A 25755-nucleotide genomic window follows, 5' to 3' on the forward strand; every position below is an offset into this window, starting at 1 on the left:
CTGCTGCACAAGACGATTACATCATTGCTAGCCAATCAGACGCGAGACTCAGAAAAGTTCCCGCGAAAGTTTCAGTGAACCAAGTACACCGTGTGTATGATTGTGTATGATTCTCAGGATTCTTTCAGTGAACTGAGTGCACGGTGTTTGTTAGTGTTATGATTCTCGGAATTCTTTCAGTGAACAAGACACAGAGTGTGTTAGTGTATGATTCCCGGGAATATTTGAGTGGACCGAGTACACTGTGTGTTTGGTAGTCAGTGTATGATTGATTCTCGTGAATCTCTGTGGAACGAGTACACACTGTTTGAGTTCATAGAGTCTTATTTCAGTACGACAAAGTACATGTAATACTGATTTCAACAAATACTCGATGGCCTATTGCCTTTTGTCAAACCAGCCACGCCGAAAACTATTCTCACGTAAAAGCCAAGAAGCCCCAGATCCACCATAGAACCATGGTTCTAAGTCACATTTCCTGCTGCCACCCCTATTGGTAACGCTCTTTCCGGATAGTATTTCCTACCCAGTCATCTTTATGTAGTTAGAGAAGTTAGCCCCTTGGCGGTTCATCGGTTCGAGCAGGGCTTCGCGAAAGCGTTCGAGCCAACTGCGAAACTGTTCTACTCCCGTCGGCCTTTGCGCGAACTATCCTCGTGATCTCAGAACGACGCAGCAAACGGAGCTCGGCGCACACAGTGCGTCTTTCAAGCTCAGCATGCTTGTTTATTACTTGATTCAATGGACTGAGTACACAGTACGGTAGTACTGTATACAGTGTGTGTTGAGTGTATACGTAAAAATAAAGCAACAGCGATTTCGACAAAAACTCGATGGCCTATCGCCCATGCTATAACTAGTATTGTACAGTTTAGAAAAGAACTGTGTTTAAGACATTAGACTGAATTTAAAGTTCATCTCAGTTTGGTGCAAGGCATTGGCTAGGAAAACCGATATACTACTAGTATACCTTCCATGACCTACATAACAGTTCAGTTCAGGACAACAGCAGCGGCCTTAAGCTTCTTTATGAAATAACTCCGTTAGTTCTTGTTAAGGTTTTCTAGAGTTTGGATCCAGACGTGTTGCCAGTAAGACTGTCTAACTCTAAGACAGACCCGAAGTTGCAAGGTTAGCGGGCCTCCTAGGATCGCGCCAATTTTCCCCCTCGCGCGGGAGGATCGGTAAAAACTCATTAAGAAGTTCGCCCTTCGCGCAGAATTACGTGCCGGCCGCTCACCGTTCATTAAGGATCAAATCCACTCCGCAAGTTCGGGCTCGTCAGACAGGCGAGTTCAAGTTGCTACACGCACGGCTGCTACGTTTGCTACACTAAACATTTGTTACAAATCCACTCCGCAAGTTCGGGCTCGTCAGACAGGCGAGTTGTAGTTGCCACACGCATGGCTGCTACGTTTGCTACACTAAACATTTGTTACAAATCCACTCCGCAAGTTCGGGCTCGTCAGACAGGCGAGTTGTAGTTGCCACACGCATGGCTGCTACGTTTGCTACACTAAACGTTTGTTACAAATCCACTCCGCAAGTTCGGGCTCGTCAGACAGACAAGTTCAAGTTGCTACACGCACGGCTGCTACGTTTGCTACACTAAATGGTTGCAACATCCATATTTAAGATTTTCCAAATTGCGAATATTTTTACAATTGTACATCCGCAAGTTTCGACCCCGCATACAAGTTCAAGCTGTTACATCTATGTCTGCTGTCTTTGCTACACTAAACGGTTACTACTACATACTGATGAAAGATGCGCCGCAGCCGACCGATGATGATGATGATGATATTTTTTTTACAATTATTCACTCCACAAGTTCCGCCTCTACAGGCAAATTCAAGTTGTTACATCTACGTCTGCTATCTTTGCAACACTAACACAGATTTGCTACACCAAACGTTTGTTACTGGCAGATTTGCTATACCAAACGTTTGTTACTGGCAGATTTGCTACACCAAACCAAGGACTTTGACCGAACGTTTTTAGTTATTTTACGGACAGATTTGCTACAGTCGCTTCAGATCCTTGTTGTAGATATCCCCGTGAATATTTTGCTTGTTACGGCTGGGTCAAGACCTAAGCGACGAGAAAAAAACCGAATCGTGTCATCATTTAGCGCTGATTCTCTCTTTCTCGCTGTGACGACACACTGACAATTATCCACTGAAAGTTTTCTGACAAAGACGTGGCCCAACAGATAAGGGCCCGGTATAACATGCCCAGCGGAAGCGCCACGGGAAGCGAAGCCGCTTGTCGGTCGGCTCGTATCTGCCAAGAAAAACGCGCGGCTTTGCGGAGGAAATGGCGAGCCAAGACGTTTCGGAAGGCTGCCGCTTTACGAGCCGCCCATCAGATCTTCCGAGGAATTCTCCGAGACATTTTCCGAGAAAAGCGGCTTTGCAGAAGCCGAGACGACCCCAGACAATCCCGAGGCGGTGAGAGTTCCCAAATGACGCCGGCCGCCAAGTTTGCTCCGCTTGTTAAAGTTGCGCGAGTGTTTTCTGAGTCCGGTCGCGACACCCAACGCGCCAGGGGGAGGGCGGCGTGCCCAATTCCAGCTAACGAAATTTCGCCGCTGCCGCAGCGGATTTCGTTAAATCCTTCCCGAAATGTTTGCTCTTGATTGGCTCAACAGATTTCGAATATTAGACGTTACAGGCATGCCCAGGGCGGGTCATTACGCGGGAAAACGCTCCGGCGGAGGCGACTTTCCGCCCGCCGTAATCCCCGCGCCCGGCGCGGCCGGTAATTAGGTATTCCAGCCTCGCCGTGAAGTTTCCGCCGCCGCGTAATTATCTCCTCCCGGGTGCGGAAAAGTTTCCATCAATGCTGGAGGATAATTTAGGAGGAGTTGGGCTGGAGCGGGACGCGCCGGTCCCCACAGGCTTCGGACCGGCCGCGCGCGTCGCCGGCGTGCCTCACATCGGTAAAGGGGAGCGGCGCAAACTGTTGATGTTAAGTCTAAACAAAGTCCGTCATGCCGCTGACGGGGAGCGGCGCAAACTGTTGATGTTAACACCAAACAAAGTCCGTCACACCGCTGACCGGGAGTGACGCAAATAGCCAAATTGTCGATATCAACACCAAACAAAGTCCGTCACTCCACTACCTAGGAACGGCGCAACCTGCCGATATTCCAAGCAAACAGTCATATTACGACGTAAAGAGCTTATTCATGAACGCGGCGGCCTTGACATTGGTGCTCTTACCCGGTAAAACCGGTCGGGTCACTTGAGCTGTAACCTAGCAGACAGCTAGGCGGGGTTTATAGTATGCCGTCTCCATCAGAAATGTTTAATACTGGACTGACTCTCCTAGCCAAGAATTCAGCCTAGTTTTGCCAAATTCTACTCTTAATATCTACCCTCTTATCTCGCTATAACGATTTGCTTTAGGAAGGTCCGATGAAGGTTTAGGTTCAGGGCTATACGACCATGGCATATACATAGATAGATTGATAGATAGATACATACATACATACATAGAATTCAACCTATATTTGCCAGACTCTGCTCTCAACATCTTCTCTCGATAACCCTTGAGGACGGCCCGATGGAGGCGTAGGTTTTGGTCTGTACGACCGGTTTTTCCTTCCTGAGTTCTATCCGTACCCCGCCGTACTTCCTCTCGCTTGTTCGATTTCTCACCCATACGTTATCACATACGGCAGGCGGCGGGATGATAACAAGGGGGTTATCACGTTCCACGAGAGGGAGTATATTGATAACGAGGGGGGGGTGTTTATTTATTTATGTGTTATAAAAGGGGGGTTATCACATTCGACAGGAGGGGGTGGGTGTGATAAGACGTAAGACGTTACCCGACCAAGAGTTCGTGCCGTGAGAAGGTCAACGTTCGACCGGTCAGAGAGAGGTCACGCGCACCGGAGGACGGATACTTGTAAATGTTTACATCCGACATGAAAAAAAAATGCTTTATTTTTGTACAAGATACAAGATGACTTTATTGGGTATCGCAGTGTTTCCACTGAATTAAAAACCAATTTACAATGTTTAAAAACCTCTGATTTGACAGACGCACATCACATGTGACTTAGCGATACTAACAACAATGATTTACGTTTGCACTTAACATGATAAGGACAGACGATCAATAGAATAACTAACATGTACAAGCTATGTACAAGTAGCACCAACGGTCAGTTCTGAGGCAAGAGGACGCAAAAGTGGGCGCAGTCATTTTTACAAATTATTCCATTTATGCATTGAGGACATTTCTATCGAAAATTTCCGATTGTACGAAAATATCACTAGACGAAGTCAGACAATGTCAGTCGTCAAAGGAACAATTAAATGTGAGAGGCAACTCCCAGTGTTTTAAGAAAAGAAATTATCGAAAAGGCGCAGAATTGGAAATACGTTAAAAGCAGCAATCTAACTGAATTCGTAACCAACGTCAACTCAAAGATAACGGAAAACCTTTTCAAGTGTCACTCCTTGTAAAATCACACTTTGTCAGTCGACAAATAAGAAACATTTATAAACGTGAGAAGTGAGTTTCAGTATTTTTTGGAAAATGAAGAAATACAGATTTATCACTCCAATTGAAGCTGTGACCGAAATCCCCTGTAAAATCCCCCTGAGCCCGCGGTAGGGGCGCACAGCGGGGTGCATGGATCGGTGAGACGGCCAACGCCTGCCCGCAAGTTAAAGTAGTAAGTAGTGATTGTGATCACGCCCGTCCCGGCCCGATAGTCGCCTGCGTGCCGCGGCAGGGGCGCACAGCGGGGTGCATGGATCGGTGAAACGGCCCACGCCTGCCCGTAAGTTAAAGTAGTAAGTAGTGATTGTGATCACGCCCGTCCCGGCCCGATAGTCGCCTGCGTGCCGAATTATCTGTTCCCGATACAGGCGGCGCCGGACGGCCTTCCGGAGGGGAGCTCCGGTAACGATCCCGGGGAGGGGAGGTCAGGGGTGAACCGTTGTATTAGCCTGGGGAGGGACGTTTCAACAACTTGAATGGGGAGAACAGTCGTGTTACGCCAAAAAGTAACTGGATATGATATTTGGAAACGTCCAGTAGGTTCTTCAGTGACGCTGAGGAAATCTGGTAGTGTGTTCTGTGGCAATATTTAGGCTCACAGAACACTCTCCAGGCCTACTGTCCACGGTCAGGTAGATATGAAGAAAACGGTACTAAATAGAAAGTCCTTCAACTACGCCTAAAACACGTAAAAGAAACAGCAACAGCCGGAGCCGAACCTCTGTTTGGAAAGTATACAACAGAATGCAAAAGAAATAGATAAGAGTAACATTTGATTTTTGATTCTTAATTTTTCATTCATGATATTCTTATGCATATTGAAGCAAAAGAATAGAGTGTGTCATTCTGTGATGAGCCACTGATATGCCCAAAAGCAGTTACTCAAGCAACTGGATACTACAAATGTATTTTGGAAATGGTCAGAAGTTTCCGACAGCATCCACTATCTTTCACGATTGATTCTGTAGAGATCTGGACCGCTGTTATTTTCCCCGCCAACAACCAGGCGGTAAATGGAACAGCCCGGCCTGACGTGGCTGTTCCGACAAACGATCTCCGCCCCCCGCGCGTGTCGCCGCCTGAGCGCCTGGCTCAAGCGTGTACCAGGCCATGGAAACGCCGGCATCCACGAAATCGAGGCTTGTTTCAGGCGCAAGGGATGATGGGTACAAACTTGTGGCGGCAAAATTGAAATTTCTACTTCCTGCAGTTTGTTCTATACTGACGCATCGTAATGTAGGGGCATTGTGTTGGGTGCTTTCCTGATCAGTATTGAGCCAAACAATGTCGAAATATGATAAGGTCACTTTCCAAATTCGTCCCAGAAAAACAATGGAGTAAATGGGAAAAAAACAGATTTCCTGTGAAATAATTCCACTGTGAAAATCATCTAACGTTAATATTATGAATAACGTTAATACGAAAACATCAAAATTTTCAGCACAAACTTTTCTAAGACTGTACATGAAAAAAAATGGAATGCAAATGAAGACAATAAATTTTAAGCACATGATAATAATTTTGATGTAACATTAAGGCCAGAGGTTTATCAGAAAAATAGTGAAGAGGGAAAAACAGGTGTGGCCTGCATACAGTTTATTATGATAAAAAGGTGACATGGCATAGAGTATCTTCTTGTTTAAAGTATAAATTCTATGTTTAAAACTTTTATTCATATTATTTTCCCAATATTATATTTCATAGATATCTCTTTATAGAATACTGTAGATTCATTCATTTGTACTACTGATATTGAATTTGATGTAACACATGTAGTTGGTAACAGACTTGCCAGGTTCATCTTACCATTTGTGCCTTAAACAATATCATTTAGTGTGCATCAGAAAATATGTTTTAATGTGTGTCAAAAGAAATATACAAAAAGTGGTAACATACAATAGACCTAACATAAGGTGATGAAATGTAATATCAAACCAGTAGTTCCTATTATAGTGATACTGATCACAATGCATCAGATATTACACAAAGTTGTCTAAGATATAAAGATACCACAGGGTAATATGCTGCACAATCCTTGTTTGCTAAGGCCCCTACAATTCCCTATGTATGGGGGAGAGGTATAGGAGCCTTGGTAATCTAACTAGGATAGCACACAGGCTAGGATATTCCTCCATGCCAAGGGAAAAGAAAACAATGGACACACAATAGATAAAGTACATTTGTTTCAGTCCTATACTAATGTCAATTCTACTATTTCAAGCTAATACAGATATACTATATATATTTTTCAAGTTACACTTTCAGGTAAGACATCATTGGTTCATAACATTGAGCATTACAATGCACAACAATACACTGTCTTTATCCAGCCTCCTTTCAATCAAAGACAGTAGGGTAAAGTTGGAAAAGAGGTATAACAAATCATAGAAATAAATTACAAATCATCACCAATGCAAATAGTAAACACACAACTTAAATACACAGTAGCTATAAAATATGTATGTATTGATGTTTTCATTCAGTGAGTATTCCAGGTCTGTGAATCATAACAGGGTTGGTGAGAGAATCTGATGTAAGGCTGTATTGAACTCCACAGTCCTGGTTCAGAGCAAACCAATAATTTTCTGTCCTTCAACTGGAAAATAAAGAGAGAGAGGATTGTGATTGTAAGTGCTTCTTTTCTTTCTGTTCATTGTCTTTCAACAAAGTTATCTATACTACTCAAATAATGTAAAAAAAAAAATCTGATTGCATAACATCAAACTAACATGGACAATAACATTTCTGTGCATACCCTTGAATGATTTGTATACATTTGTTGTTTTTGTTATGTTCATATTCAAAAATTTGAATCCTGAGTCATAGTTATTAGGAGCAATGAAGCTCTATTATGAGGTGAAACATGTTTACAAGATCCAAACAGCCATGGATTAGAAACATTTCTTTACCATTCTTGGAAAATGGGGGAGGGGGGTTTGGCATGATAAAGCATTGTACACATATATATATATACTGCTGTAAGAACTGTAATCTAAGTATCTTACACTTATCAAAGTTTGATGCAGATATAGGTAACATTATGAACATGTTAAGCTTATCCCAGTGCTTGAAGTTAAGACACTTTGAACAATACAACTGAAGAAAACAAAACTAAAGACAAGCAAGTCAATATTTCATTTCTGGATCAAAATTCAGCATCTCTGTACTTTTCAGGATATGTTGATGTAACATATACTAGTATGCATTCTTGTTTTCATTCACTTAAATTACACAGCTTACTTTTTTTGGAATTCATCCTACACACAGTGTACTTCACAAAGTGCAAACAATATGGCTGCTGGCCCAAATTCAGGAAGGTTTGACTGTCTATAAAATACTAAAACAAATGAGTGGATCTCTCCAATATACAGGCATATGTTAGAGTAATATGTGAAGTTATGTTTTAAATAACTTCGAAACAAATCAATTGATTTCTTTGAATCTATCCCAGTCATTACAGTTAGACTGCATATAGTGTAAACAATATGGCTGACCACAATTCAGGAAACTTTGACTGTCTATGATATCAAATCAAATGAGTGGATCTCTCCAATATGTAGGCATATTTTAGAGTGACATATGCAGTTATGTTTTCAATTACTTTGAAAAGAATCAATTGATTTCATTGAATTTATCCCAGTCCTTAAACTGTATACAGTGTAAACAATATGGCTGACCAAAATTCAAGAAACTCTGACTGTCTATAATACTAAATCAAATGAGTGGATGTCTCCAATATCCAGGGGCATATTAAAGTGATATATACAGGCATGTTTTTAATTACTTTGAAAATAGTTAATTGATTTTTTTGAAGTTATCTCAGTCATTAAACTTCACTTAGTATTAACAATATGGCTGACCAAAAGTCTACAAACTTTGACTGTCAATATTTACAGATCAAATGAGTGGATCTCTCCAATATCCTGGAGTCTGGTAGAATGATATATGTAGTCATGTTTCAATATACTTTTTTTAAAAATCAATGCATTTTTTTAATTTCTCCCAGTCCTTGAAGGTCACACAGTGTAAACAATATTGCTAAGCAAAATTCATGCAACTTTGGCAGTCTGTATTTCATGATCAAATAATCAAATCTCTCCAATATTCCAGAATATGTTAGAGTAGTTTATATAGGCATGATCTCAAATATTTTGAAGAGGATTAATTGATTTCTTTGAATTTATCCCAGTCCTTGAAGTTCACACAATGTAAACAATATTGCTAAGCAAAATTCATGCAACTTTGGCAGTCTGTATTTCATGATCAAATGAATGGATCTCTTCAATATTCTAAAATATGTTAGACTGATTTACGTACTCATGATCTAAATTACTTTGAAAAAGATTAGATGATTTTTTTAAATTTCTCCCAGTCCATGAAGATGACACAGTGTAAACAATATTGCTGAGCAAAATTCAAGCAACTTTGGCAGTCTGTATTTCAGGATCAAATGAATGGATCTCTTCAATATTCTAGAATATGTTAGAGTGATTTAAGTACTCATGATGTAAATTACTTTGAAAAAGATAAATGGATTTTTTTTAATTTCTCCCAGTCCATGAAGATGACACAGTGTAAACAATATTGCTGGGCAAAATCCAAGCAACTTTGGCAGTCTGTATTTCAGGATCAAATGAATGGATCTCTCTGATATATTGAAGTATGTTGGTGTGATTTGTGTAGTCATGATCTAAATTACGTTCCAGAAAATTGATTGATTTTTTTGAATTTCTCCCAGTCCTTGAAGTTGACACACTTTGTCTCCTTGGCTGCAGAGGGTGGGAGGGGGGCAAATACATTGTGCATTGAATTTTTCGAGATCTGCTGCATCGATTACTCTCAAATTTTTCGTGTGCTAGGGGTCCATGTAGTAGTATTGACAAAACGAGTTTAAATGCGATTTGGAGGTAACGTACTTTCTCAAGTCGAGATTGATGTCGCCAGAGGCTCCAACCTTATGTCTCATAGGGTATATTCGGTAGAAATTGGGCAATCGGCTCCTCATAGAAGTATCAATGGCATGAAAGATAAAGGACACACGTATCTCCCGCCTATACGTACCTTGTGCGTAGTCATCCATGACCATCCCGGTGAGCAGTGGTCTGTTTTCTTGCACCCACTTCGGGTTTCCACCAAGAGCCGCCATCTTGGATGGCGGCCATCTTGTAACAAGCCTAGTTAACCATAAAGCATTGCGCTTCCCCACCAGTGTACTTCTCACTATGGCTCAAGCCGTAACCTTGCGTGATCTCGCGCGCTTCCGCGGGATTAGCGTTAAGACAACTCGCATTAGGCGCGCGGCGCCTTTAGAGCCGCTAATAGCCGCGCACGACACGGAAGGGGAGGGGGGGGGGGGCGCTAGGGGTGGAAATATGATGTAATATTTCATCGGAAACACATTTCTGTACATAACATCGTATCGCAGTCTAACTCCGACCCAAACTGACCGATTTCGGCACAACATTCCGCTAGTTATCATTGAAGATCGATGACACCTCAAGCTTGAAAATGACGCGGTCGTTATGGACAGGGACTTGGTCCTGTGCGGCCTAAATCTTAAGCGTTCGGGGCCAAAGGGAAAAAAATTTCGGGACCGAGGAAAAATCGGTTTGAAGAGGTGGTCGCTTGGCCATTTATGTTTGACTGTAGTAAAAAAGCAAAGCAGACGAGGGAAGCCTCGTCACCGAAACTGCTCTACGTTTAGTAGCTAGCGAAAAGGGAGAGCTAGTGGGTAGTACTGACTGAGGGTAACAGTAAAGAGAAAGCGATATTCATAGGGTTTTAATTCAACAAGGAGTGCATTTATAGCCTGGGCACTAGTACCATCCTCTGTCTTTCGGGGCTCCTTGTCCTGTTTTAGCGAGCTGTGCAAGGAGCTACGGTAGAAATAGGATAGTAGTGCTCAGGCATTTATAGAGTGTGAAGCCGTCTGCACAGAGAGAAGATCGTTTTCTGGTACCGGAGATGTGATCTGGAGACGAACCACGCAAACGTCCAAAAGAGTGGCCTGAGAACGCGGAGGATGAAAGTGCGTGAGGAGGTGTCTCACTAAAGTTGAGGCCCCCATGGTGGTTATTTGTGTGTAGCGGCGAATACAGGCCCGGGTGGTTAGCGTGTAGTGGTAACGTGTAGCCTGTTACTATGCTGTACAGGTGGCGTGCAGCCTGTTACTGTGCTGTACACGTGACGTGTAGCCTGTTACTGTACTGTACAGGTGACGTGTAGCCTGTTACTGTACTGTACAGGTGACGTGTAGCCTGTTACTGTACTGTACAGGTGGTGTGTAGCCTGTTACTGTACTGTACAGGTGACGTGTAGCCTGTTACTGTACTGTACAGGTGACGTGTAGCCTGTTACTGTACTGTACAGGTGACGTGAAGCCTGTTACTGTGCTGTACAGGTGACGTGAAGCCTGTTACTGTGCTGTACAGGTGACGTGTAGCCTGTTACTGTGTTGTACAGGTGACGTGTAGCCTGTTACTGTGCTGTACAGGTGACGTGTAGCCTGTTACTGTACTGTACAGGTGACGTGATGCTTGTTACTGTGCTGTACAGGCCCGGTGGTTAGCGTGTAGCGGTGACGTGTAGCCTGTTACTGTACCGTACAGGCCCAGTGGTTAGCGTGCAAGTCGTGGCGTCCCTCTCGCGTATCTTAATCCCCTGAGCCGAGGAGATTATCCTAGTGACGTGAAGCCTGTTACCGTACTGTACAGGCCCCGTGGTTAGCGTGTAGTGGTGGTGACGTGTAGCCTGTAACTGTGCTGTACAGGCCCAGTGGTTAGCGTGCAAGTCGTGGCGTCCCTCTCGCGTATCTTAATCCCCTGAGCAGGGCGGATTATCCTGAGCCGGGCGCGATGGCCCCCGATTGCCCAGGCGCCGCTCCAGCCCCGAGTCATCCCCGCTAAGTGTTCCCGCTGTTTCCTGGGGGACTCTGGCCGGGGAAAAGGTAACGGCGAAGGTGAAGGTAGTACCGTAGCCGTAGGGGCAGCGGGTTGATATCCGCTGTGCCCATCCCTGTCCTTCCACTTGTAACTGAAGTCAGATACCTTTTCTGAGGCTGTAGCTGAGCAGTGCCGGCCAGTGGGTTATTATCCACTGTGTTTAGGGCATGATACGGAGGCTAAAGGACTCTGGGGTAAAAGGTAACGGCGTAGCCGTAGGGGTAGTGGGTTGTTAATGTTATCCACTGTGTCTAGGCGGAGCCCATCCCTCTCCTTCCACTTGTAACTGAAGTCAGATTCTGAGGCTGTAGAGGCAGTGGGTTGCTATCCACTGTGTCTAGGGTACGGTATTGGGAGGTGAAACCCATCCCTCTCCTTCCACCACCTATACCTCTCTAACTGAAGTCAAATACCTATTCTGAAGCTGTAGGAGCAGTGGGCTGTTAATTGAACCCTCCTTGGTCTAGGGCATGATGTAGAGAGGCGGAGCCCAACCATCTCCTTTCATTGTCTTTTACCTCCCCAACCGAAGTCAGGTACCCATTTGTCCACCTGGGTGGAGTGAGGAAAGTCGTGCGAAGTGTTCTCAATGACACAATATTCAATAATGTCTAGCAAGGTACGCCAGCGATTCAACTCATGGTCTCTTGTCCGCTAGTCTCACCACTTAAGTCATCCTCCGACGCTGACGTCTTCCATGGCCAGCTAGCGAACTCCTGGTAAATTCAAAGACAATTCAATCTCTAGAACTGGATATTATCAAAATAAACGAAGACAACTTCAGGACGTTCTAAGCGACATCCATCACCCTTCTTCAGCGTCACTAATGACCTGGATTACCTAAATGAGATCGTTGCACACTCGACTTTTTATTTAAGTTCTTATCATCATCTAATACGGGCCGACCGTAACCCCTGTTGAAAATCCCAAACGAAAAGCAAGTACTCCTCTCACAAATAACTTCAAGTCGCAGCTAGGAGGTCTGTGAAAGAGGCTAGATGTAGTTAGTAGTTAACATGCAGGTCGCGAGTTGAGGGGGGGGGGGGGGTGTTAAATGTCGGCGCGTGTTGAGCCGGGTTCCCCGCGTTTCCGCTCGGAAGTGTGAGAGACGGCGGTGCGGAGATCAGGGCGCGCCGCCCGGAGTTTACCCAACACGCGCCCAGCCGCCGCGCCCTGTCATCGCCCACCGCCGGCCTGTCGACAGACCCCGCCCGCCGGGAGGGCCGCCTAGTCCCCGCTAAGCCTCCGTGCGTGACGGACTAAAATCCTACATCAAGGCACCCGCCGCTTTCATAGCCTCCTTCCCAGGCCGTTTGGGAACACTGGTTCGTGATTTTCGACATTCACACGAAGACTGTAAATGCCAATCGGTACTTGGCATGTTTTATAGCTAATAAAGATTTCAGTACTTGACCATTTCAATCACCATTTATGTGTCATGAGAATGGGATAAGTCAGAGACAAAGACTGACCACCCGACATCTGCTTGGAGATAGTGACAGGGAGATCTTTGTAGCGGTTCTGTGGCCATTCCGTCTGTGATGGTCCACATAAACCGCTACAAACACGCTACAAAGCGGCGGAGCGCCAGAGGTTCCTGTTGAAGTGATCTGTCGATGTTTTGCACGCGAAGAACGTAAATCTCAGGTGATGTCCTCAGGTGTTGGGATCAAAGGCACCGCCCGGCTCAGGTGTCCTCCTTGTCTTACGCCGTCGGCAGGTGAGAGGACAGGTATGACCACCCTGGGTGTCATCCTTAGAAGGACACATTTTCGTCTGGAGGAAGCGGAAATTCAATAAAAGTTTTTTTTAGCATGTTGGCCTAACTTGGCCAACACACTTTTCTTCTGAAAGAGTAGAAGAAGAAATTGCCTTTATCTTCCTTTTTGCAACTTTGCCCAATCAATGTTCTTTCAAACTGTACAATATCTAATGGTCTCTATCTCTACTATCCGTATGTCACCATCATCATCATCATCATCCGGGCGTGCTGGTTGCACGGATAGCCATGACTCTCTTCCTCCATCCTTCCCTAGCCTCCATAGCCTTGGGCAGTTCTTCAGTCGAGCAGCCAGTATCTTCACAAAGTTGACGTACATATGTTTTGAGTGGTCTACCTCTGCTTGCATGACCATGTTTGGGTGACCACAGCAGAACGTCACTAATGATCTCATCTTATGTCACCACGTGCTGTACTTATGCAAAACGACGTACATTTTGGACATGATGTATTGATGTAATTAACAGTAGGGGAATATTCTTCCATTGCCTCGATTCTATAACGTATAACTACAGCACGTATACGGAAGACCTGCGAGCCCAGGATTGTCAAATTTGAAGATGATCAAAGAAATATCGACTGAACTTTTTCACCTTCGCTTCTTAGCGCCAAAGTTATGTGAGAAAACTAAAGTACAATTTCTCGAAGAAGAAGAAGACAATGACATCTCCACTTCTCGTCCGGGGAGCCTCGCGCGTCTTAAGTCCGTGTCATTACGCCAAGACGTGGATGGATGGCGCCTTAAGAAGGCAGAAATCCCCGCTGTCTGGGCGCGGCGGCCGATGGCGTCGCCGTGGAGCGGCGGATCCGGACGTCTGAGGAGGCAATCCGGACGTCTGAGGAGGCATTAGGAACAAAGGTGCGCGGCGCGGCAGCCGCTAATTTCGCGCCATTGACGTGTGCCGCGGCTGGTGACACCGCCCGACCTCCAGCTGGCGCGATACGTCACTAACGAGGCGCCGGCTCAGACTGCAATGTCATTTTTAAACAATATTTCATCAGTTTTCATCCAGCAGTTTTCTTCACAATGTCAGTGACGAAAGACGCCGGATGGCTGTCTGAAACGTCTTACCGAGTCCAAACTCATATCCAGTTGCTTGAGCAATTGCCTTTGGGCAATCTTATTACCTGGATGTCTAACATTCATTGACATAATTCATCGGTGTGTTCAAGCCAAGAGAACTCTGATCTTGCTTCGTTAGCCGTCAGCTGGACGGACGTCAACACTACGCCTAGGAATGAAGCGTGATTTCAAGGCGATCCCTCTCCGTGCCACAGCCTTGTCAAGTGGTCCAGACGAGTGTCGGCTCGGTTAGGTAAATTTCCTTGGAGATCCAGAGAAAAACAAAAGACCCAGCCAAACTTCTAAACCCCCGGAAGTCTTGAAGTTTCTTGGCGCGCCGTCAGATTTACAAGGTCGGCGGCGCGGCGGCGAGAGAGACGGCGGCCCCGGTGGTCCCTAACCCCGACCGGGCCTAAACGTCGCCCCGCCCCGCACCATGACAGGCACCGGGCCCTGGTGGTCCGTAACCGCCGTGTCTTCGTATTAAAGCCTCAACAAGGTAGTTGGGGAGGTTGTACCAGTCCACAATTTCTCCAAGCGGATGTAACGATCGGTTTATTCTCGGTGTTTCACGTCTATTTTTACAGCTTCTAGTACCCTTTTCTAGATCAGAAGGCGAACCAACACGACATGTGTAACGATAAAGCTGTTGACACAAACTGTCGTACGATAGTTATCGTGGTGGGACGCTTGTCGTACGACAGTCATTGTTTGTTTGCTCTTCTGTTTTGATTTTTTTCTTAACAGGGGCTGAGTTAAATCCTACAGCCTGCATGCCAGACCGTGGACTAGGTAATATCAGGGTAACTCAAGGACTCAATAGCTTTGGAGGCCTGTTGTAGAATTTCCTTGGAGACGAATTGCCTTGGCCTGTGTCTAGTCTGATTAAAACTAGCTTATAGCAGCCCGTCCAACATCCACCAGCCTCCTCTGCGGGGAGGGGCGAGTTACAGCCCTGGACAGCAGAGTTTGCATCACACAGACTAGCCTGTGTCGACCTTGGAAACAGTCTGACATACATAGCCTCTACCAGGCTTCGTGGATCGGTGGTCTAATTGTAGAAATTGGACAAATAAAGTCTATAGTACGCTAGGGGAGTTAGCCGACCAGAAGAGTACGTTTCCTCACCACGAAGCCAGTGCGGGGTCGCTATGTTCTTTGAAGTCCACTAATCGCTATCTAATAGGTGCGAAGTGGTTTATTGCTTTCCACGGAGCCTGGAAGAGGCTACGACATACAGGCCATTCTCCATAGAGTGTGATAGCCTGGTGACGTGCTCCCCTGAGCTGCCTTGCTGCTGCCGGGAGTTTGGCGCTTTGCCAGGCGGCCCGGCGCGCGCGTGTGGCCGCGGGCCGCCGCGCTGATTTACGGGGTGACAAGTCTCCGGCAGGCTCGGTGGCGTCTCGCGTGGCCCCGCGGGCAGGAGGCGGGATTAACGCCGGTCTGGCGGCGTCACGGAACGGCGCGCTGCAGTTTGTTAGCGCCCCGGAGGCGTCTCTGCAATCATCGCGCCGACACTCCCTCCTAAACACGCACTTACCCCGGTCATTCCGCCGGTACGGGACAGGGCAACGCAGTCTACTGGTTACAGGCACCTCTCCTAAACACGCACTTACCCCGGTCATTCCGCAGCCACGGGACAGGGAAACGCAGTCTCCGGGTGCACGTCACATCTCTGTCCCGATTTGCACCAAACATCTCGCAGTTTCTACCTTGTCTTCACCCTACTATCCGTCCTACACTTCGTTTAACCCTGCATGTACTCTTCTCTTCTCTTCTCTACTCTCTACTCTACTCTACTCGACTCGACTCGACTCGACTCGACTCTACTCTACTCTACTCTACTAGTTATAATACTCTTCTCTTCTCTGCTCTATTTTACTCTACTCATGGCCATGGGGTCATAGAATTAGAAATGCTCATGTTTCAAAACACAACAGTTGCCGAGAGTCCTCCAAAGATTTTTCTTATTTTTCAACCTTTCCTACATAAGACATTAGTCCAAAAATGAAAGAACCAAGAAATCCGAACGGTGTGGCCTGCCCGCGAAGCTGATTACGCCAACACCACCCCCCCCCCCTCTCACGCCTTGATGCGTATTGATTTCCCGGCCGGCTCAGACACGCTGATGAGCCGGCGGGACCTGCGCTGAGCCGCCGACACCCCGGGATGATCTGTCCGCTGATTGGGGCCGCCCGCTCGATGCTGAGACGCCGACACTCCGGGATGATCTGTCCGCTGATTGGGGCCGCCCGCTCGATGCGCCGCCCGCGCAAGGCTCCCTCAAGGCGCCACCAAATTAACAAAAAAAGTTTTTAAAGTTTTTTCCTTCATCGGAAACCGCCGAAAAACATCGACCGGCCGAGCGGCAGACATCGATCCACGCGGGATCAATAACGAGAGAGATAACGACGGGGACAGGGCGGGAGGGACAGGGACAATCGGTCACACCAGGCCATGAGTATCGCAACAGTAACGCAGTAGTTACGCATCAATAGCGTATTGCTAACGCCAAACATGGGCCCGCAGAGTTGAAGGCACCGAGCATTCATGGATCAGTAATGAGAGAGATAAGGGCCGGAGGGACAGGGACAATCGGTCACACCAGGCCCTGAGTAACGCGTCCCTGATGCCATTGTAACGCGGCAGTAACGCAGTGGTGACGCATCAACATGGTGACAACCTCAACGTTGACATCGACCCTTGAACGAGAGAGATAGCAAGGGAGGGACAGGGACAATCGCCCACCTGCCCTACCTGCGCATCCCTAACGCTACACTAACGCAGTGGTAACGCACACGTAGCGCATTGCTAACAATGAACTGCCGAGCTGCTGACATCGAGTCTTCGTGGATCAATGATGATAGTGGAAAGGGCGGGAGGGGGACAGGGGCAGTCGGGTCAGAGGCCCTGAATATCGGTCAGGGCCCTGAGTAACGCATCCATAACACGACAATAACGCAGCGGTGACGCACCCACAGCGCACGTCAGTTTTACAATCAAACCTGCCACACGGGCCGTCCGGTGTAGCAATCAAACCTGCCACACGGGCCGTCCGGTGTAGCAATCAAACCTGCCACACGGGCCGTCCGGTGTAGCAATCAAACCTGCCACACGGGCCGTCCGGTGTAGCAATCAAACCTGTCACACGGACCGTGCGGTGTAGCAATCAAACCGCCACACGGGCCGTCCGGTGTAGCAATCAAACCTGCCACACGGACCGCCCGGTGTAGCAATCAAACCTGCCACACGGGCCGTGCGGTGTAGCAATCAAACCGCCACACGGGCCGTCCGGTGTAGCAATCAAACCTGCCACACGGGCCGTCCGGTGTAGCAATCAAACCTGCCACACGGGCCGTCCGGTGTAGCAATCAAACCTGCCACACGGGCCGTCCGGTGTAGCAATCAAACCTGCCACACGGACCGTCCGGTGTGGCAATCAAACCTGCCACACGGGCCGTCCGGTGTAGCAATCAAACCTGCCACACGGGCCGTCCGGTGTAGCAATCAAACCTGCCACACGGGCCGTCCGGTGTAGCAATCAAACCTGCCACACTCAAGGCATAGCCTCTACCAGGCTCCGCGGATCGCTGGTCAAATAGTAGAAACTGGACTGGAATAATTTAGGGGGAGTAGTATGCTAGGGGAGTCGGTCGGCCAGAGGAATCAGTACGAGACCAATTTAGTCCTATTTAGTACAACTTCTACCAGTATTTGACAAGTGCTCCGCGGAGCCTGCTATAGGCTATGCATGGCGGACCGTCCGGTGTAGCAATCAAACCCCGGTCCCGATATTTGCCCGGAAGCTGTCCAATCCGTGCAGCGGAGTAATCCAACACGGTCCGGCCGATAACGGGCGCTGGCGGCGCGGCGGCTTCATTATCGGCCGCCCGGGCGGGATCGATGTCGACACCGCGCGCTCCTGAACGCGGCTCGATACCCGCCATCGGATTTTCGGAACGTCGTGCGATACAGGGGGGTCGTATTTCACGGGTCTAGTGACGTCAGGGGGCAGAGGTTAACTGCCGGGAGTATTGAGACGATCCGGCTCGCGTCCGATACGCGTTCCCGCCACATTCTTCACCATCTGATAAAAACCCAAAACCGGCGGCGGAAGCCGAGAAGATTGCAGAAACCCCGGAGTGAGATGACTTGAGCCGCCCCAGCCCTCCGCTTACGTGACTTGTTCGAGATTAGGGACGAATGACGTCATGAATCGCAGACGACAGCTACAAATTGCCATGACGACGGCACCCCGTGCCCGCGCTGGCCCGCGCCCGCCGCCTTCCTCCCGTCAGGTTCAAGTGCAAGGCGCGCTGACAGCCCGGACACGCCTGTCTTCACTCAGGCCGGGGCAACACAGTTGGTGGTTCACGTCTGGAGCAGTCTACCACCACCAGACATACGCACGACCCCAACTCTGGCTTCCTCTAAGACACTCTTAAAGTAATGGAAACGACCGAAATAAACGGATTGAATCATGTAGCAGCTCTCACTATTATGTATTTTGTACTATGTGTGTGAAATTGACTTGTTAAGATGATAAATGAGCTTTCATGAATAAACAAAGTTTCAAACAAAACAAAAGTCGAACACTGGTCTATGAGAGGGGAACATAAACTGGCGATATCCCCTTTACACTCAATATTCCCCTTTGGAAATGCAAATAAACTACAATTGCAGACTGATCCCAGGTAGAACTAAAAATTGAACAATATTTTGCCCTGAAGTTGCGATTTTTGGGTGAATTCTGACAAAGTAAGACATTTCTAAATTTAAACCCGATGGACGGACATATAACATGTTCGCTTGCGCGAGTAATACTGCATAGAAAAATTAAATTCCATGTCTTGTGATATGCTTTTGGAACTTAATATATTTCTGAGCTTCTACTTGGTTCCTCTATTGTCTTCCCTTGTGTGTAACTTATGCAAATGTGACTTCGATGTTTTGTTGCTGTTCTATTGCAAATCTCAGGCATGTTCACACAGGCTGCTATGTTGCAGAACCCGAGGTTATGAATCTGAGGCTATGTTTACCCTCACACAGGCTGCTATGTTGCAGAACCCGAGGTTATGAATCTGAGGCTATGTTTACCTCACACAGGCTGCTATGTTACAGAACCCGAGGTTGTGAATCTGAGGCTATGTTTACCCTCACACAGGCTGCTATGTTGCAGAACCCGAGGTTATGAATATGAGGCTATGTTTACCCTCACACAGGCTGCTATGTTGCAGAACCCGAGGTTGTGAATCTGAGGCTATGTTTACCTCACACAGGCTGCTATGTTGCAGAATCTGAGGCTATGTTTACCCTCACACAGGCTGCTATGTTGCAGAACCCGAGGTTATGAATCTGAGGCTATGTTTACCTCACACAGGCTGCTATGTTGCAGAACCGCGGGAGACTGGTGGACAAGCGCGGCGGGCCCGTCTCAGCGCGCAGGCGCGAAGGGAACCAGTCGGATGATGGAGAGAACGCGGGAGAGGCAGATGAAGAACAGGGGCCGTCCTCCGGGAAGAAAAGGTGAAGATTTTACACAATTTTGTCCCAACTCAGCTACATTTAAACTACTATGTGTAACTATTCGAGTAAACTTGTAAACGTATAGTTGGGCGAGTAAGTGCTAATATGATATTGGCGAAGTAGCCACCATTCTAGTCTGTGTTGCAATGTTAGTCTTTTTTTTTAAAGCCCAAAATAAAGGTACAAAGATTCTAGTTTATTGTATGCTATACGGCTTTCCTGCAATCCAGTTGTTTACTTGGCAATCCCAAATAATTGGCAAATTGTCACGTTTTACTTTGTGGGCGAATAGTAGATTTAAAGCAATGATTTGGATGCTTTAAGCGATGTAAAAAAAGTACACTGTGATTGGCGACACGTCATCTAACCACGTGACGTATTCCCTAGCAACCTCTCGTCCATCATCTCGCACCTGTACTGCAGCGCCAGCAGCGCTAGCGGCGGGAGTGGTACTGCAGGGGACCGGGTGGCGGCCTCATCGCCCAACGGCAGCTCATCAGGTAGGTGAAGGAAAAACAAACAAATAAATAAACACCGCTCTAATGAAATATTGTATTAGTAATACGTAGGGACCTATAATGCTTAAGTATTTCTGATCGCACCTAAAGCTACGTCTACAATACTGCAAAACAAGCCACAGAAATATGCCAAATTTAATGAGCCGCAAGGGAGAACATAAGAGTCCAAACAAGGACAATTGCATTTTATCCCCCAAGAAAAGACGGGAAATAAAGCACCAGAAATACAGAAGTACAAAAGCTTCTAAGATGTTCAATCATCGCATTCTTTGCAATTTGTAAAGAAGTCGCTAGGAGGCCTAACGTCTAATCATTTCTGCCGTTTGCTGAAGTCGAAAAATATCCATAGCCAAAAGACGGTAACACTAGTACAGCCAAGGAGATGTTATCCATAGAATTACATTTGCTCGGCCATTTGCTGAATATGAAAAATATCCTTGGACAAAAGAGTGGGAAAAAAGTCGTATAAATCTATCGTGCAGATATTTTTGACATCGGGCTGGATTCCAGTATCCAGAATAGTACCATAACGTAGATGTTATCCATAGAACTACATTAGTGCGGCCTCGTACCACAATCTTTCATCGCGCTGTGGTGTGGGAGGCTCGGCAGACCGAGGCGACAGGGCGGAGGCGGGCGGGCCCCGTGTGGAGCGGGCCCGGGGAGACCTGTCAGACGCGGGCGGGCCGGGGGAGCAGCCGCCCCGAGACGTGTTGACAGGCGCTACGCTTGGTTAACCCGCCCGATGAGTGACGAGGCCCGCCTGTACACGCCTAATCCTCTGTCTGTATATCTAACAAGATTAGGACATGCGGAACTAACAAATTCAACTACAAATGTACTACAGGGAAGGATAGTTGGGGTCCATATAATTTTCACTTTTCAACATCATACTAAATATACTATAGTTTTGCAGACACACTAGTACACTAGTTATCCAGCTTGACTAGGGGTTTCGTGCAATTATCCGAATTATGCGGTAATCCGTTGTGCAATTGTACTGGCTTCTACAGTTCTACTGTACTTGCATTTTTTTCCTCGGCTTCCAACCTATTGAATCCGGCAGAGACTACATCGCAAAAACTACCGCTGTGACCGAACTTGACCTTGACTCGTGCTACCTAATGAGACTTGAACAAACGTGAAGGTCAGTCGGTGGGGACGGCATTCCGATCGTCACTCCCACACACGGGGTGATTGACAGTTGGCTCGGACGACTTTCAGACCGTCATGTTTGGTTAGGGCGCCCCTCCCTCCCTCAGAGCAGTTTCGGGGCAGTTCACTTTGATATACAGCTGAGACGGACTACGGACTACTCTATCTCCAAGCGCACGTTTCAGCTGGATGAAAAAAAAGAGAGAAAAATATTTCAGTGAGTCAGTCTATCCGCTGGCTGGTCTTTCTGTTATCTTGATTGACAGGGGAGTACCTCAGCGAGTTTTGATTGACAGCAAAGTAGAACGATTCGAACCTTGTTCCTAAATTCGAACCTAAATTTGACTGACAGCGAAGTAGAACGATTCAAACCTGGTTTTTCTGATTTGATTGACAGGGAAATAGAACGATTCGAACCCTGTTCCTCGCATTTTGATTGACAGGGAAATAGAACGATTCGAACTTTGTTCCTCTCATTTTGATTGACAGTGAAATAGAACGATCCAAAACCCCGTTCCTCGCATTTTGATTGACAGTGAGGTAGAACGATAAGCTGACCACATTTGAGATTTATACCTAACGACGTCATTTTCGTTTTTGATTGACAGGAAAGTAGAATGGTATGAGTTTTGTTGTTTCTCGTATTTTGATTGACAGGGAAGGAGAACGATTTGAACCCTGTTCCTCAGTTTTGATTGACAGTGAGGTAGAACGATAAGCCGAACACATTGAGATTAAACCTAACGCCGCCGTTTTTGTTTTTGCTCTCCAGGCGAGACGAACGGGCTGGAGGGGCTGGGTCTGCGCGGCGTGCAGGGGAGGAAGCGGGGGCGAGGGCGGGCCGGCAGCGCAGAGAGACGCGAGGCCGCCGGGCACACCAAGCGGAGGCGGAGCGCGTCGCCGCCGAGGGGTGAGTACTCTCCGTCCGCACGGAACAGCTGCCTGCCGCCACGGGCTCAGCCTCGGCACCGGGCGCTCGGGTACGTGATTGTAATTAGCGAAGAGCCTGTTGATGTTTGTAGGTTTTCCTCACATCGTTATACTGTTTAATAAGCAATCTTAAAGTCCTTCGACAGCAACATCTTTCCTAGACTGCCAAATCTCTCGTTGAACTCGGTTTTCCTGTTGTATAAAATCTTCAAGCCTTCAAAATATAGTTTAGAATTATTCATCAATTTAGTTCATTGCCTAGGGTTGTCAAATGGCCTTGCATTGAACAAACCCGTCAAAGAAACTGTAATATAAACGCCCACCGAACAGCCTGTAAGCTAGGCTATCCGGGCCTCCCTCCGAGGACACCAACTGTTGCCCGTCACGATATGCCCGCCGAGCAGCCTGATTGCTAGTCTATCCTCTCAGGACACCAACTGTTGCCCGTCACGATAAGCTAGGCGCCCGCCCGCAGGTCTAGTCCAAGTTCAAAGCCGCCAAGGCGCGCAGGCCGGCGTCAGGAGGGGTTGAACTTGGGTTGAATGACATTTTGATTCATAACAAGGAATTGGGGGCGAAGGTCGCCATGTCCTGAGACGACAAATATCACTTCATGTTAACGTCAGATAAATATCTTCCAACAATACAGAACTTATTTCTTTTCATAGGCTTAGATGTTGCCTTTGTGGTGTTCCTTGGTGAATTATGTTACAATTCCGCACACAAGATCTCGGGAACACACACGAGCTAGGTCTGAAGTTTTGGGAGGGCCCTTGATGGGTAACGACATTTAAGCAATCAAGGGAACTTCATATAGTGCCAAAGAACGATAAGCTTCAACGGAAACATTTTGCTCCTTGCTTTTTTAAAATATCAGCAACCAACAAAACTTTTCGAACATAGGACCGAAAAACGGACCAGGTATTGTTTATGGGAATTGACACTAAAAGCATAAATTCAAACATAAACCTTCCGTGAACAGATTCATCACATCGTTTCGGTGACCGCCTTTCACCTTCCTCAAAGCAATCCTGACTGGCTCAGCTATACGTGTCGCTGGAATCGCACTTACAGATGTGGTCACAATCGCAAAGTATTTACACATTACAGTGATTGTTTTATGCGATATATATATATTAACCATGCCGCCCTTTTCCCTGACCCTCCCCCAGACGACTCCCCTCCCACCCACGGAGAGGACACCTCCGCCGCGGCCTACCTGAGCTCGGACTACCGGCAGCGCCTCCTGTCGGCGCTCAACAACGAGCAGGGAACGTACGAGGAGCAGCAGCAGCGCATCTACCAGCTCGCCAACTCCGTGGAGCCGGACAGGGGCGCGCAGGGTGAGCTGGGAGCTATCACGTGATCCTGACGTAGTCAAGCGTCCGCCATGTTGGTTGTTTACGGACGTGAATTGCGGTCATCATATGAAAAATATACTCAACATCATATTTCCATCTACCACACCTAGATTATACTAGGTTAGAAGTATCCCGTTTTTAGAACCATGTTGCTTTCGCAATGACTCAACTGGTCGCCATCTTGGATCTATGCACCCCACCAAGATGGCGGTGTGGTCACGTGATGAGACTTTGAGGTCATGTATGGGTGCCATCTAAGGTGCTTCTATAGCTGTTATATATGTAGCATGCGTTATACATGTATTCACTTCCCTTTTTCCCGCCACAGAAAACTCTGGCCCGAAGGAGAACGGTGTGTGCAGCCGGCGGTCCAGCCCCGGGTCCCCGGCGGCAGGAGACGGGCCTGACCGGGGGCACAGCCCGAACCCCGCCCGGCACAGCCCGCACAAGCCGCCGCTGCCGCCGCACATGGACCCCGGGGCGATCCCGCGGGAATACCTGGAGAACGGCGGGCACTTCTTCAGCCCGCACACGCCGCACATCGCTCTGGGAGCGCACCTCAGGTCAGTTATGTACCCTACGCACACACACACACATACACACACACACACACACATACTTCTTCATCCCGCACACGCCGCAAATCGCTCTGGGGGCGCACCTCAGGTCAGTCCGTCGTGTTCTATCTTTGTTGTTTCTTTTAATGGGATCTCCATAAGTTACGTCCTTTATCGAGCCACTATTCTTTTTTGGGTCCGTACGTACAATACAAGATCCATTGAAAGTGTCCTGAAGCGCAGATACTACTATATTCTTCGGTACAACTTTAACAAGCACACACACGCGTGCTCACAGAAGCTACATTTGCTTTATTCTGTTGGAGTAAAGGAAAGTATATATACGTCGATAAAGGTTAGACTTCTAGCCTTTTCTAGGTAATAAGATACGCCAAAAAGCAGTTACTCAAGCAACTGGATATGATTTTGGAAACGGTCAGACATTGCAGATAGCATCCGCCATCTTTCGTCAGTGGCACTGAGCAGATCTTGTTAAAGAGCAGGTCTATGTGAATTGAAACTTAACAAAAGGAGGTGAAGATGCGAAATTTTCTAACGTTCTTGACTTGACTGATACTAACCTGCCCCTCTGCCCCACAGACCGCCGTTCCTGGGGTTTCCTCACCTGCTGAGCCCGGCACACCTGGGCTACACCTTCCTGCGGCCAGGTGAGACCACGCCTCAGGAGCTGCTGGCCAGGCAGAACGACCTGCTCAGGAAAAGGTGCGGCAAGACGTTTTGTTTCTGTTTATCTTCGTGTTAACGTTCATTAGGAAACAAATCTCCAAGCAGACCCTGCGATAGCATATGATATCAAAGTATCGAAAGCTGGCAAAGGAGTGCAGCCGACCTAGGAGTGTGGACTTAAGAACAACCGTGACAGCTTTAACTTAAGAATCGCCATGACAACTACTTATTTTGGCTTAAGACTAACTGTGACAATTCAACTGATAACTAACCAGGATAACTTTTAGTCGTTGATTTTTCATGGTGTGTTTACTTGAACTTTCTTCCTTTTTCGTAGCATTTAACCCTTCATTTCCTCCCTTCCTGCCGTAGGTACGCTGACCAGATGAACACGGAGATCCTGTTACGTCAGCAGGAGGCGTTCCGGCGCTACGCGTCCCTGTCCCGCGAGCAGCAGCGCCGCCTTGCGGGGGAGCCGCTCAGCGCAGTGCCGGGCGTGCTGACCCCTGACCCGCACCTGATGCACCCTGGGTACGCCGCCGACGCGCCGCTCCTCTACCCCAGCGAGCAGGCCCGCAGGTAAAGGTTCTGGCTAGTTCATTTTGTTAAAAAAATAGGCGTTCAGCCATGTTTGGCGTGTCCGTTAAACTGTCGAGTAGGTGCAGCTTCAAGGTCATCAGGTCTTCTTTATCGAGGTCAAAGGTGATCAGCTGGTGTTA

At 47.4% G+C, this 25755-nt stretch overlaps 1 protein-coding gene and 1 long non-coding RNA gene across 4 annotated transcripts in view; one reads left to right on the forward strand and one right to left on the reverse strand.

Annotated features, from left to right (window-relative positions):
• Positions 1–25755, forward strand: part of LOC118427797 (sterile alpha motif domain-containing protein 11-like) — a 41199-nt gene that overhangs the window by 12977 nt on the left and 2467 nt on the right. The window contains exons 2-8 of one of the 3 annotated variants that reach the window (XM_035837747.1): positions 19683–19828; positions 20216–20328; positions 22274–22411; positions 23604–23774; positions 24121–24355; positions 24950–25072; positions 25409–25615. In XM_035837747.1, the coding sequence (XP_035693640.1) occupies positions 19683–19828; positions 20216–20328; positions 22274–22411; positions 23604–23774; positions 24121–24355; positions 24950–25072; positions 25409–25615 (1133 nt within the window). The remainder of the gene's footprint in view (positions 1–19682; positions 19829–20215; positions 20329–22273; positions 22412–23603; positions 23775–24120; positions 24356–24949; positions 25073–25408; positions 25616–25755) is intronic. The other 2 variants (XM_035837749.1, XM_035837748.1) reach the window with 2 other exon arrangements.
• Positions 6147–9745, reverse strand: LOC118427858. Its single transcript, XR_004832588.1, has 2 exons — positions 9580–9745; positions 6147–7114 (listed from the first exon to the last, which is right to left on the reverse strand). It is a non-coding gene; the product is annotated as an uncharacterized LOC118427858 (long non-coding RNA).

This window comes from Branchiostoma floridae, chromosome 12, assembly GCF_000003815.2.
Source record: "Branchiostoma floridae strain S238N-H82 chromosome 12, Bfl_VNyyK, whole genome shotgun sequence".
NCBI lineage: Eukaryota > Metazoa > Chordata > Leptocardii > Amphioxiformes > Branchiostomatidae > Branchiostoma > Branchiostoma floridae.